This window comes from Pelobates fuscus, chromosome 1 (genome assembly GCF_036172605.1).
Source record: "Pelobates fuscus isolate aPelFus1 chromosome 1, aPelFus1.pri, whole genome shotgun sequence".
NCBI lineage: Eukaryota > Metazoa > Chordata > Amphibia > Anura > Pelobatidae > Pelobates > Pelobates fuscus.
In genome coordinates this window covers 313,951,355-313,965,546 of record NC_086317.1, presented here as the reverse complement: position 1 = coordinate 313,965,546, position 14,192 = coordinate 313,951,355, and the positions used below count along the sequence as shown (strand labels likewise).

General features: G+C 38.4%; 1 protein-coding gene across 1 annotated transcript in view; it reads right to left on the bottom strand.

Annotated features, from left to right (window-relative positions):
• Positions 1-4,470, bottom strand: part of TSGA10 (testis specific 10) — a 42,622-nt gene extending 38,152 nt beyond the window's left edge. The window contains exons 1-2 of the mRNA XM_063444648.1: positions 4,388-4,470; positions 862-1,077 (exon numbers count right to left, since the gene is read on the bottom strand). Coding sequence (XP_063300718.1) covers positions 862-1,077; positions 4,388-4,444 — 273 coding nt within the window. The 5' untranslated portion in view covers positions 4,445-4,470. The remainder of the gene's footprint in view (positions 1-861; positions 1,078-4,387) is intronic.
• Positions 4,471-14,192: the final 9,722 nt, after the last annotated feature.

Sequence of the window (14,192 nt, the reverse complement as noted above, 5' to 3'; positions counted from 1 at the left end):
TTGTTCTGCACATGTAATGTATTCTATTTGATACAGTAAATACTTTTTTTCACTGAAGAGAAGACCCAGAGTGCTCCCTTTATTTTTGTATTCTATATCTGGACGCGGGATTGCACCTAGGCATTGTTTTGATCTATAGATAAATAGAGGAGGAGTGCCGTGCTTTCTTATTGTTATATATATATATATATATATATATATAAATAAAAGAGAAATCATCATTTAGGTGGCTGCCCCTGTAAAAATTTTATAACTTAACTTTTTCCAGCACTGACGCCACCCACGCCCCAAGTCAAATTTGATGATCTCAGGCAATCTGATGCTTTCCCATAGGAAAGCAATTTAGAGGCCAATGCACATGCACGGAAGAACGCTGCGTTACACCAATCACCATCAATGAATTGAATCAATGCACCTCTATGAGAAACATTCAGCATCTCCATGCAGAGCGTGGAGACGCTAAACGTCAGTGCTGCACATTGTGCAGCAATAACACAGGAAGCACCTCTAGTGGCCATCTGAGTCACTGCCATTTCATTGAAAAGGCAGTTAACATTAAAAAGCCTGCAGGGACAGGCTATACACACCAGAAGAACTACATCAAGCTGTAGTTGTTTTGGTGACTATAGTGTCCCTTTACGATAACATGCCAACTTCAGGGCTTTTCTGTGTTAAATGTGTCTGCCCTACAATGTAATAACATTGTTTTGTCTCCCACTTTGCTATTGTTGGAAAACATATTACAAACAGTGACTTGTTCACAAATGAAAATGGAGTGTATAAAACAAGCACTTTTTTAACCATTAATTTAGATTAATGCAATTAAATACTTTTGGTTGTGTATCCATTTCCCAAGTCTACCTTAGAATCATCAAGTTCTTGTAGGGCAACAGTCAGAGCTTTGTCCTTATCTCTCTCCAGCTGCTCAGCTAGCTTGTCTATTTCTGACAGCTCCAGGCACAGGTGTTCATTTTTCCGAGTGAGGTCTTCTACCTGATTATTTACAACCTCCCGGTTTTCCTCGAGATGTAAGATGTGTTGCTCCAGTCCCTTGTTTGTGTTCTGTAGCTCATCAATCTAGAAAATAGAATGTACAAACTCAGTTACTAAGTAAATGCATTACAGCTTGAATGTAAGAAGAAAATATACTACTCATTCTAATAGTCCAAACTTGTTAATATATGACCTTCATCACCATTCACATCCTCTTAGTGTATCAATGGTTTAAGGAAGTCCATTCTTCACCTACTAATAAAGACTAGGTCTATATATGCTGACCTTATTTAAAGGAACACTATAGCTTAATGTAGTTGTTCGGGTGAGTATAGTCAGTCCCTGTATGTTTTTTGCTGTAAACACTGCCTTTTCTCTAGAGGTGCTTCCTGGTTCAGTGCTGCACATTCAGAACACTTTGGGACAGGGGAGGGGGGAGAAAAGAACACTATGGGATGTGGGGGGGGGGGGGGAGAAAAGAACACTATGGGATGTGTGGGGGGGGGGAGAAACGAACACTATGGTTCTTGGAAGGAGGGAGGAAAGAACACTAAAAAAGAGGGAGGAGAGAGGAACACTAAAGGGGGGGATAGAGGAACATTAAGGGTGGGGGACTAAGGTACAGGGAAGGGAAAAGGAACACTAGGGTAGGGTTTCGGTTTTCGGCCAAGGGCATCCTGAATTTTCGGTTTTGGCTCAGAATTTTCATTTCGGTGCATCCCTAGCGCAAAGCAATGAGTGTGCGCATTAGTGTTCCAATGTTTTACTATGGGAAAGCATTAGATTGGCTGAGATTGTGTCATCAATTCTGATGCTCGCAGCCAATTAGACGGATCAGGGCAGGGCAAGTGTGGTGCTAGAAAAAAGGTAAGTCATATCTGTTTTAAGGGGGAGTGGCCACCTAAACAGTGTTTTTAACACTATAGGATCAAACTAAAATGTTCCTTTAATGCAGCAGTGTTACCCCTGTGTTAAAAATTTGTATTTCATAAAGATAGAATCTTTATGAAATACTCTTTATGACTGTGTTGGAATTTCACTGAAATCCTATCCCAATCAAGAGATATATAGCGACAAAAAAGAGACTACTTTGTCTCTGTATTTCTCCTCCACCTGACACAAGTCGGAGACCTGCAACCGTCATCAGTGATGGCTGCAAGGAACTGACTGTGTCTATGGAGGATCCTATGGTCTCACATGCGCGAGAGTACAGCAGGGACATCGGCTCCTGACGCTGAAACACCAGGAGTTGGAGAAAAGCAGCGTGATCAAGATGGCGTCGTCCGCAAGGGACAGTTCCAGACACATAATTTCACCCTCAACAAAGTGACCGTCGGAGGACACTGCGAATTCCGCAAAGTCTATGGATGGTGACAGCGTTACATTAAACTAAAATTTAAAAAACTTTGTGAACCTTCTATTAATAAACATAAGTATGCTAACCTGTTCCCCCGTTCCTTGAAATATTTTACAATTGTATTGGTTTCCCCTTGTGTGCCAGATGAATGCTTGATGGAATCCACCCTCTCCCCCCCTTCCCCCACTTTTTTAAAACCACTTCTATCCTTATTCAGTTCCCAAAGATTGTGATTACTATCATCCAATTGGTATGCTTTGTTGTTTGTTAGTTAAATGTTGCATTCTTAATGATACAAAGTATAATAATAATAATAATTTAAAAAAAAACTTCCTTTAATATGTTTATTTTGATAAATTGAAACATTTGGAGAATGGCTGTGGCCTTTATTACGGATTTCACAATTCCAATTTAAACATCAACATCAAGAATAATAATAATAATAATAAACCATAACTTTTAACCAAAACCAAATAAACCATTAACTATTTCCAGGTTCAGCCCCTTAAAGCCAGAAGCCATAAATATATATTAAAACCAAATAAACCATATCCACCCTCCTGTGATGCCCATGAGGGTGACTCATATACCATAATAAGGTCATAACAAAATCATAACTGAAAAGGGGGAGGGTGGGTGGGGCTGCAGCTCAAATACTTACACGCAGCCAACCTTTAATTGTCTGGCGCATGTTGAGGTAAATTAATTTTGTCGCCTTTAAATTTATACTTCGGCGGTTCCCGTCGCTAGATGGCTTGCATGCGTTCTTCCAATCAGGGAACTGACCCAAGGCACGAGCTTCCCGCCGCACAAACAGCACCCGCTGCCCTGCTCGTGCTGCCTTTGCAAACCCCAACCCGATACTTACCCACCAGCCTCCATTCCGTCAAAACCCCATGAGACTGCTCCTCATTTGTCCCGCCCGACCTTACCATGACTATCTCACTTTCAATCTCTCACCTTGTTACCCAATGAAAACCCTTCATAAAAGTACTAAAAAGATATACAGATGTTAAAGGACAACTGTCACTTCAAAACAGTTTTTAATATAATAAACCTTTTATCACATTTTAAGAGAAAATTTATTTTTTTAATGAAGTATTTGTGAAAAAAATACGAGAAAATCAACCCTAACTTTAGCATATAAAGGGATCCTTCAGCCATATACATACACCTTGGGTCAGACAGTGTATGGAAACTGACAGCTAGTCTCTATGGTCTTCCCAGCTTCCCAGCAGGGAGCGAAGCAGTGAAGATCAGAGACTGGCTGTCAGTTTTCAAACACTGTCTGACCCAAGGTGTATGTATATGGCTGTAGGAACCTGCCATATACTAAAGTTAGGGATAAAGTTATTTTTTACATATACTTCATAAAAAATAAATAACTTCTTTCAAAACTTGATGCCCTGCCATGCAACAGAATGCATGCCACCAAGAGCAATCAAAGCCCACACTGTGACATCCACCAGCAGTATAACATGACTTTAAATTTCAAAGGAATCCATTTTAACCTATTGCCCTGTACTTTGCCTTCCTGTTCATGGTTTTATTTTGCAGTCAGTTTGTAAATAGAGTAAGTTAAGTTAAAAGGAGAGACCTGCACACTTTTTTTTATTCAGGCAACAAGTCTAAAATCTGTTGCAAACGAAAAAAATGTCCATGCAACATGCAAGGTTCACAGATAGACAGGGAGAGAGCTTCATACTAACTACAACCTTAGGAAGCCTAAACCAAGCCTGTCTCCATGGTAACCGAGCACAGCCAGGTTACACACTGCACCATCCATTCAGCAAGGGAATGAGAACACGTGCTTTTTGTGTGTTGTTGTTTTTTTTTTTTTTTAGAACTCACACAAAAATCACTTTGTAGGTTTTGTTTTGTTACACTTTTATTCTAACAATTTCCCCTGGCAGACACAAAGGGCATGGCTGTGTAAAGTGCCCCCATCCTCTGTAGCTAAAAATAATAATAATATTAGAAATGCACCAGTTAGATGAAAAATTCTTGTTTATACACAATAGTTCTGCTGCTAAATACCTTGAGTTGCAGTTCTGAGATTTTCCTCCGTCCACCCTGTGTGCTGCTGCTGGCCATGGCTAAACACTGTCACTGTTTCAGCTGCTGTTTGCATTTACTGTGAATACAGCTCCTCCTAGTCACAGGCTGACCCCACTCCCGCACTTTCCCTGCTTTTCCCTCCTCACTGCTGCTCAGTTGTCAGGGCTGTTGGCTACTGTAAACATACTCCACCTCCTCTACCTATAGCATCATTAATTAGGGCTTACAGACAGGCGATACCAACTATCCATCGGTAAAACACAATTTATTGGAAAGGATTTGAGAAGTATCTTTTTTTTTTTTTTTTTCAAAGGAGGGTCAACATCTTTTTCTGTGTATTAAAAGTCTGTTAAAGTAGCTTGTATGTATCAAAAGTTCCACATTGCAAAACGATTTTAAAATTTTCTCCTTTACGAAAGAAAGTTTGGATGCAAACTCCCATTACCATCAAATGTGCATTTAAAAAATAAAAATAAAAAAACTTTATTTAAAAGAACAGATCAGAAAGTCAAGCAGTAATTATAAGATGCAATGACCACTTTCACATGACATTAAAGTCGGTTTTGACAAAAAAATACATCACAAAACAATAGTTGGAATGACAATAAATGCTACTTATTGGGGATAAGATACACAAAATATCCTCAATAAGTAGCATTTATTGTCATTCCAACTATTGTTTTGTGATGACAATTTTTTTTCAATACATAGGGTGCTTACTGTTTTTAAAGTAGTTTACAATTGTCTGTATCCTATCAGTTACCCTGGCTTAGGAAACCTTCAAGCAAGTTGAAAAACATTCCATAGAGAAAAATAGAAAAAGCAATGGGAAATACAGAACCTATGCAAAGATGTTTGGCTACACAGACAATAATGCATTTTGCCAACCCCCAAATGCATCTTCACTTATGTCTCTTAACCCCTTAAGGACAGAGCTTCGGAAGCTTGTCTTTCACTTTATGACAACGGCATTTTTTGCATTTTTTGCTGTTTGCGTTCAACTGCAATTAGCATTTGACTAATTTATGGCACCGACGCATATTATATACCGTTTTTTAAAGGACAGAAAGGGCTTTCATTTGATGTAACATATATATATATATATACTTGCTTATTTATTATAAAAAAAATACAGAAAAATGCAAAAAAAATGAAAAAGTTTGTTTTTTTTTTACAGTTTTTGCAATAATAATGTGTGCACAATTAGTGCAGGTTAAGGAAAGTAATTAAAATAAATTCATTTAGTTGTTCTGATTTACAGAATATATAATGTGTCTGGGATTTTAAGTTTTTTTTGGAAGTTACAGGTCACAAAGAACAAGGAGTAAAATAAACTTTTAATGTGGAGCGATTTTAGAATTTGGTATGTTTGTCTTGTAAGCTTAATAGCCATAAAAGAAAACAAAATTGCCACACAAAAGTATATATTTATATAAAGTAGACACCACAGGCTATTTACCTAAGGTTGTTTTAACACTTTCTACGTAGCCATCTTACCGCCAACCTCTGCTAAATATTGGAGTAAAATTGTGTTTTTTGGGGGTTTTCGCACACAAACTTATAACAAAGAACTTCTCATGTGTATTTTGTAAAGTTGGTGTGTGCTTTTCCTGTACAAAGTATTATTTTGTGTTCAGTTACTTCTGCTGAGTACAACGATACCCCCATTGTATGTCTTTGGCACTATTTCGTGAAGCTACAGTGCCATATAGGAGACCTGTCCTTTTCAGTATTCACAGTCGAATTTTGAGAGATGGATTTAATGAGCCTATGCTTCCATTTGGGGTATTATAACAGTTTGACTGTTCAAAAACACCCCACAAAGGCCTACCATTTGTAAAAGTAGACACTTCAGGGTATCTCATAAGGTGCATATTGTGCCTTAACATGCCCCCATTTTTTTACCATTACATGCCAAAGTATGTGGTAAAAAATAATTTTGTGCATTTTATACATACGGATTGCATTTTTGCTGGGCATTTTGTATATTTCATGTGGTCCACTAAGTTAAAACCCCCCCAATTATGCTCAGCTAAGTCTTCAGAGTAAAAGGACACCCCATTGTATGTCTATGGCACTATTTTGTGAAGCTACAGTGCCATATAGGAGACCAAGCCATATCAGTTTTTACCGAACTTTGAATTTTGACGCAGGGCCTATGTGCAATTTCCAAGCATCTTCGTAGGTTTTAAATTCAAACTAGCCCACAAAGGCCTACCATTTCTTAAAGTAGACACCCCAGGGTATTTCAAAAGGCATATTTTGAACCTTAGCGTGGCATAATTTTTCCACTAGCGTGTACCAGGTGTAGTGGTAATAAGCGTTTTTTTCTGCCTTTTTGACACACAAAGTGAGTTTGCACAGTATATTTTGCAAACCATATGTGTACTACCACTGTATAATACTTCATATGTTGCTCAGCTATGTCTGCTGAGTACAAAAATACCCCCGTATGTACCTTTGCCAGGTATATGTGGACATCGGAGGGGCACATTTGGGACACAGCCATTCCATTTTTTTTCAAACTTTAAATTTTTACTCTGTGCCCATGTCCCATTTTAGAGTATTTTACCAGGCTATATAATCCAAATACCCCATAAAGCCATACCATTTCTTAAAGAAGACATCCCAGGGTATTTCAAAAGGCATATTTTGAACCTTAGCGTGGGATCATTTTTCCGCTAGCTTGTACCAGGTGTAGTGGTAATGAGCGTTATTAAATGTATTTTTTTTACTTTTTAAAACTATTTTTTAAACTTTTGTTTTGCTCATTAATTTTTTTAAAGTTTCCTAAACTTTCGTAAATTTTTTTTTACAGATTTAACATTTTTCTAAGCTTTTTTTTTTACGTTAACCCCTAACTAGCAGTAAGCAGCACTAACAGTAAATTCCCCATTTTCCCATAACTCCCACCCACCCCAGCTAGCAAAATATTTAATTATACAATATTTAAATTAGTTAATTAAATAAATTTAACCCCTGAGGGTTAAAAAATAAATAAAAGTTAATCGTCAGGGGTTAAAAAAAAATAATGAGATCACAGTATAATACTGTGATCTGTATTTTGATCACTGTAGGCAGTGATCGACTGGCAGGGAAGGGGTTAATTTTTATTTGGACTGGGTAAAGGGTTTATTTTTTTAAATTTTTTACTTAAACGTTATTAAAACTTTTTTTAACTTAATTTTTTAACTTTTTAAAGCTTATTTTTAAACTTTTTTTAGCGTTAACCCCTAGTTAGCCTAATACTAAATCCCCCAATTCTCCACTAACTTCCACCCTCCCCAGCTAGCTAAATTCATAATTTTAAAATATTTAAATTAATTAATAAAATAAATTTAACCCCTGAGGGTTAAAAAAAAAAAGAATTAACCCTCAGGGGTTAAAAAAAAAAATCAGATCATAGTAAAATGTAATCCCTGCCAATTGATCACTGTAGTCAGTGATCAATTGGCAGGGAAGGGGTTATTTTTTATTAAATTGGGTAAAGGGGGGGTAAAGGGGGGTGGGATTTTAAATAAACTTTATTTTTGTGTCACCTGGGGGCAGGATCAACACTGATCCGTCTCCCTGCACTTCGCACTGAACCTGGAAGTGCAGGGAGGTGGAGGTGAGTATACAGAGCACATGTGCCCGCTCAGACATGCTGTCAGAGCGGGCACATGAGCTGGGACAGCCGGATCCGGTGCTCCCGGTCTGCCTCTAATGCAGAGGCAGACCGGAGCACCATTGACCCCACGATCGCCGCGATTGCGGCGATCTGGGGTTAATTTTAATGGTGACGGACAAGGTCCGTCACTCGTCATTAACGCATTCCCCTGAGTGACGGACCTTGTCCGTCACTCGTCGTTAAGGGGTTAACCCCATAAGGGATTCTATGGCCTTTGGAACACAAATCTGTATTCCTAACATTATAGTGCCCTCTGGTACCTCTCTCCCTTGCGGATTCTAGTGCCGATCTCCCTTGGCGCTGGGTTGCCATTCTGCCTCCTCTGATGTCATCCAACAGGGGGACCTAATGCGCATGCACTGCAAGCACATTAGGCCCTCCCTTTAGGAAAGCATTGAATCAATGCTTTCCTATGGGGATTTCACTGATGCTGGATGTCCTCGTGCAGATTGTGAGGATGTCCAGTGACACTTAAGCGACCTAGAGTCTGGTAAAATGCCGAAAGCGCCTCTAGTGGCTGATAGACTCTTGTTTTACATTGCAGGGCTAAGGGGAACAGGGACCCTGCACCTAGACAACTTCAATGAGATGAAGTGGTCTGGGTGCTTATAGTGTCCTTTAACCCCTTAACGACCGCTGACGGTTCAGGACCGTCAGCGGTAAAACGTGCGTTTGGACCGCTGACGGTCCTGAACCGTCATAACGGTTTTGGGCTACTTACCTGATCGCCGTCGGTCCCACGGCGGCGATCAGCTCTCCTCCCGGTCCAGGGGGGTTGCCTGTCTGCCCGGGCAGTCCCCCCTCGGCAGATCAGGACCCCACGGCCATGTGATCACTCGATCACATGACCGCAATAGGTGTCCATGTGTCTGCCTGCAGGGGGACTCCCTGCAAGTGAAAAATCCAAAATAAAGTGTAAAAAAAAAATCTGTGTAAAAAAAAAAAAATAATATGTGTATATATATGCTATATATACATGTATTATATCTATATATACCTATATATAATATATGTATATATATCATATATATAATGTCACACTAAGTGTATTTTTATATTTATATATACGTATATAATTATAAAAATACACTTATATTTAAATTACACACAAATATATACAATATATATAATAACTATATATATGGTATATATATATTATTATAAAATACAAATAATATGTTAATAAAAATAAATAACAAAAAATAAAAATAATTTTTAATAATTAAAAAAAAATTATATATATATATTCAGTTTTATTCTAACAGTATTTTGATATTGATATATATATATTTATATCAAAATACACTTAGAATGTAATGATATATATATCTATGTATAAATAAATAAATAAAAATAATACGAAATATACATATGTCCACATACATAATTACATAAATAATTTCATAAATATACACGTAGACGTCAAATATATAAATATGTATATATATTAAAATTCTACGTGCATATTTATGTAATATTTTTACCTAATTAAGTAATTTTAATGATTGCAATTTGAGGGACCTGCCTGCCAACCCAGGCCAAAAGTCCAGATAATTTAATTTGCTAGCACTGTGTTTAACCCTGTAACTTTCTATGACACCCTAAATCCTGTACATGGGGGTACTGTTTTACTCGGGAGACTTCGCTGAACACAAATATTAGTGTTTCAAAACAGTAAAACATATCACAGCGATGATATTGTCAGTGAAAGTGAAGTTTTTTGCATTTTTCACACACAAACAGCTCTTTCACTGAGGATATTATTGCTGTGATATATTTTACTGTTCTGATACACTAATATTTGTGTTCAGCGAAGTCTCCTGAGTATAACAGTACCCCACATGTAGAGGTTTTATAGTGTTTGTGAAAGTTACAGGGTCAAATATAAGGCTTGATTTTACTTTTTTTTTTTTATTGAAATTTGTCAGATTGGTTAGGTTGCCTTTGAGAGCGTATGGTAGCCAAGGAATGAGAATTAGCCCCATGATGGCATACCATTTGCAAAAGAAGACAACCCAAGGTATTGCAAATGGGGTATGTTCAGCTTTTTTTAGTAGCCACTTAGTCACAAACACCGGCCAAAGTTAGCGTTTTTTGCATTTTTAACACACAAACAAATATAAATGCTAACTTTGGCCAGTGTTTGTGACTAGGTGGCTACTAAAAAAAACTGGACATACCCCATTTTGAATACCCTGGGTTGTCTACTTTAAAAAATATGTACATGTTAGGTGTGTTTCAGGGATTTATGACAGATAACGGTGTAACAATGTCACTATTGATACATTTAAAATATATATATATTGAAACAGCAATTTCCTACTTGTATTTATAGGCCTATAACTTGCAAAAAAAAGCAATAAAGCATGTAAACACTGGGTGTTTTTAAACTCGGGACAAAATTTTGAATCTATTTAGCAGTTTTTTTCATTAGCTTTTGTAGATAAGTAAAAGATTTTTCAAGTAAAAGTCCAAAAACATGTTTTTTTTTATTTTTCACCATATTTTATTATTTTTTTTAAATACAATATATGACATAATATAAATACTGGTATGTAAAGAAAGCCCTTCTTGTCGTGAAAAAAACAATATATAACTTGTATGGGAACCGTAAATGAGAGAGCGGAAAATTACAGCTAAACACAAACACCACAAAAGTGTTAAAACTGCTCTGGTCCTTAACGTACAAACATCGCAAAAACAGGCCGGTCCTGAAGGGGTTAAGGACATGAGCAGTTTTTGCTTTTTGTTGTTTTTTGTTTAACTGCAATTTGCATTGGCAATTATAATGCGTGCATAATATGTCCAGCTTAGGGAAAGTAATTAAAAAAACATTTAATGTGTCTTGATTTACAGAGTATATAATATGTCTAGGATTTCAGTTTAATTTGAAAGTTAGAGGTAAAAAAATACAAGGAGTAAAGTGAAATTTCAATGTGAAACTATTTTAGAAGTTGGTGCTATTCCTGTACAAAACCCCATATTGAGTTCAGCAACATCTGCTAAGTACATCAATACCCCCATTGTAAACCTTTGCTAATATTCTATCAAGCTACAATTTCAGGCTATTGTAGTTTCTATGGTTAAAATTTTCATAGATGGATTTGATGGGCCTATTGCTCATTTTGCGGCATTATAGCAGTTCGATTGCTGGAATAACTCCATTTGAGAAAGTTGACACACCAGGGTATCTTATATAGTTTATAATGTGCCTTACCGTGCCGTCATGTATTCATCAATATACGTCAAAATTTGTGGTGAAATAAAAAAATTTATAAAAAATAAAATTAAAAAATGATTCTTTATTTTTGCTGTGCTTGAGTATACAAAGAATATTGCAAGAATATTGCAGTGCAACAACCGCCAGGACAAGAATATTAAACAACATAGAATAAAAAGTTGCAGGAAGTCATATACATTAAATTATGGTACATTACGTGGCACTTGTATTTAATTTTAATTTTGTATTTTTGTATTGCATAAAAATATTACAACAAGCTTGAGGTACCCCAACAGCATTCCTCATGCATATTATTACAAAAGAAAAGATATTAAACCCAAGAGCTGGATAAAATACAGATGGATTGGCACTAAGTAATGAAAGTAATTGGAACAACCCCCCAGTGTCTAAAAATCACTCCAAAGACACCACATAAATAGATAAAAACAAACACAGTGAGGGGAGTGCAAAATACACAATAATATATACTTAGTAGTGTGAGACCTCCTGACCATCTGTAATAAAACAGTGTAAAACACAGACATAGCATAATACTGTCTGACAATATAATTTGATCAATGGCAGATGCAATGGGTCACTCACACTTTTCTGAGCCTTAGGAAGCAGGCTCTGGCTGTATCAGCAATCGAATAATATAGCTTTTATCAAGGCTATCAACACAACTCCTCGATATCCTTCTTTCCCAGTGGGTATAAATGAGACGATATCCAAAGAGGTAATTTAGAAATGTTACTTCAAATCAAACAAATGCAATAAAATAAAACACAGGCTACAAAGGCTTAGAATAAAACAAATAACAAATAAAATAACACTAATGCGTTTCAACCTATCGGTCTTTTTCAAAGTGTGTAATGTTCTTCTCCCGGTGCTGGTTTTTAATCTATGTTGCTGGAAATTAGTTTTCACGTCGAAAAGGCTCTTTGGATATCGTCTCATTTATACCCACTGGGAAAGAAGGATATCGAGAAGGATATCGAGGTCAATGCTTTTTGCTTGTAATAAGCTGGGTAGCTGCAATGACTGTGGGAGATGATTTCACCCCATTGACCACCATAGTTAATCATGGATATGCTCAGTGAAGTAAAGTTGGCACATCACAGGGCTCACGATTTAGCAGTACACATACTGAGTGGAAGTGGGTCCCTGGCATATATCTGCCAAGTGTTCTCTTGGATGTTTGCTAAGCCGATACCCTCCATTAGCTTAGTGTAGTGCTGCTGGATGCCGGCTGTCTGTGTACGTCGCAGTTTCATCATGGCTAACAGGGAGGTGCTGTACGGCACACCAGGGAGAGAATGCGGTGTCTGGCGTTGGAAACCGGCTCCCTGGACCGACTTGAGTGTAGGTTTTCGCGGGTGAGTTACCGATGTCAGCCGTTGTTTTTTGAGCGCTGGCTTGATGGGCCGCCAACTCTGCTGCCGGCCTCGGTCCTGCTCCCGAGCCGAGGCCCTGCCCTGGGTTTACAGATGCAAGCGTCGTGCTGGGGCACTATGTGCCGTGCATATAGCAGGCTGCTGTATATATCGGGCCAGCTTGTGCCAATAAGCCGTGCTGAGTGCGGTGACTGCAGAGGAAGTGCTGGTGGTCCCTCTGGCAGCGCCACTTGCGCACATGGCCTCCGCCATTTTAGGTAAGAAGCCAGGGCTGCATGTCGGGATGGCATTATCGCGGAGTCTTGGATGATTTGTGGTGAGTGGGGCCACAGAGTAAAGACTGAGATCACTCTCACCGGTCCAGAGGGTGGGTTACAGGACTGGTACACATAGATTCTGACTGCTTGCAGGGCACTGTTAGGCACATTGAGGGCCACAGCTGCTGGTCGGCAAATAGGTTGAAAATCGTAGGTTATAAGCTTAAAGATTAATAGACTGCAGGAGCTGATCTCTCTTGCCTGGTGGTCCAGCCCCACCCCCCATTACGTGGCATTTTGATGATGTAGCACAATTTTAATATATTGATTTAATAAACATGCTAGTCTATCATGTTTGAATACAAGGCTATATGAATTCTAAAACAAAAATACTAGACTTGGTGAGTTAGAGATGCTTATGTGCACTAAATTACATGCTAGTTAAACAAAAGAAACGAGTAAAACATTTTTAAAGAAATAAGAAGAAAATAAAAAAATAGGAAAATTGTTCATCATGCCTAATCATTAATGAAGCACAAAACATTCCAAGATAATATGAGTGAGTCTGAAGCAGATTATGCAATGAATTAGCAGTGAGAGTGACTGGTTGTGTACCACATTCTAGACATACTGTGCTAGTGTGCATGTAATTTTCTAGACTATGTAAGCAAGGCATGTGATGCATTAGTGTAAAATAGTAGTAAAACGTGAAAAAAAGAAAAACACATGCTAAAAAGCCACATCAGACTAAGAATGAGCACTGAATCCCCTTTTGGGTTCCAGAAGTCAACAGGTAGGTTGCAGGTCAAGCATACCATGCATGGGTAGGTAGTCCTAGAGATTGCCACATGGGCGAGGAACTGCATACAAGGTGAGTCATTTAGCCAATGCCCCTGTGCGAGGCTTATTCCAGCAAAGAGCCCGGTGCTGCCACTGGGGACTACCTCCAGGCACCCTAGATGTACAGCTGGCGGGGATTCCATGTGGGTGAAGGTGTACCGGGATAAGCCTGCTCTAGAACAGTACCCTTCACAACTGGGGGATTTGAGCGGGACGGGAGACGGCCTCAATGCTTTGTGCTTCTCAGGTGCCTAGTCTCCGTAGTAGGCCAGGGTGGTCCACCTCCTGTGGTCTCTCCTGCGAAGGGCAAGTGGCAGGGATGTCAGGCCCAGCTCCATGTTCAGCACTCTTTCGGTGCTTCAATCCAAGATCCTCTTGTTGCCTTAGTCGCTCCCAAAAGGCC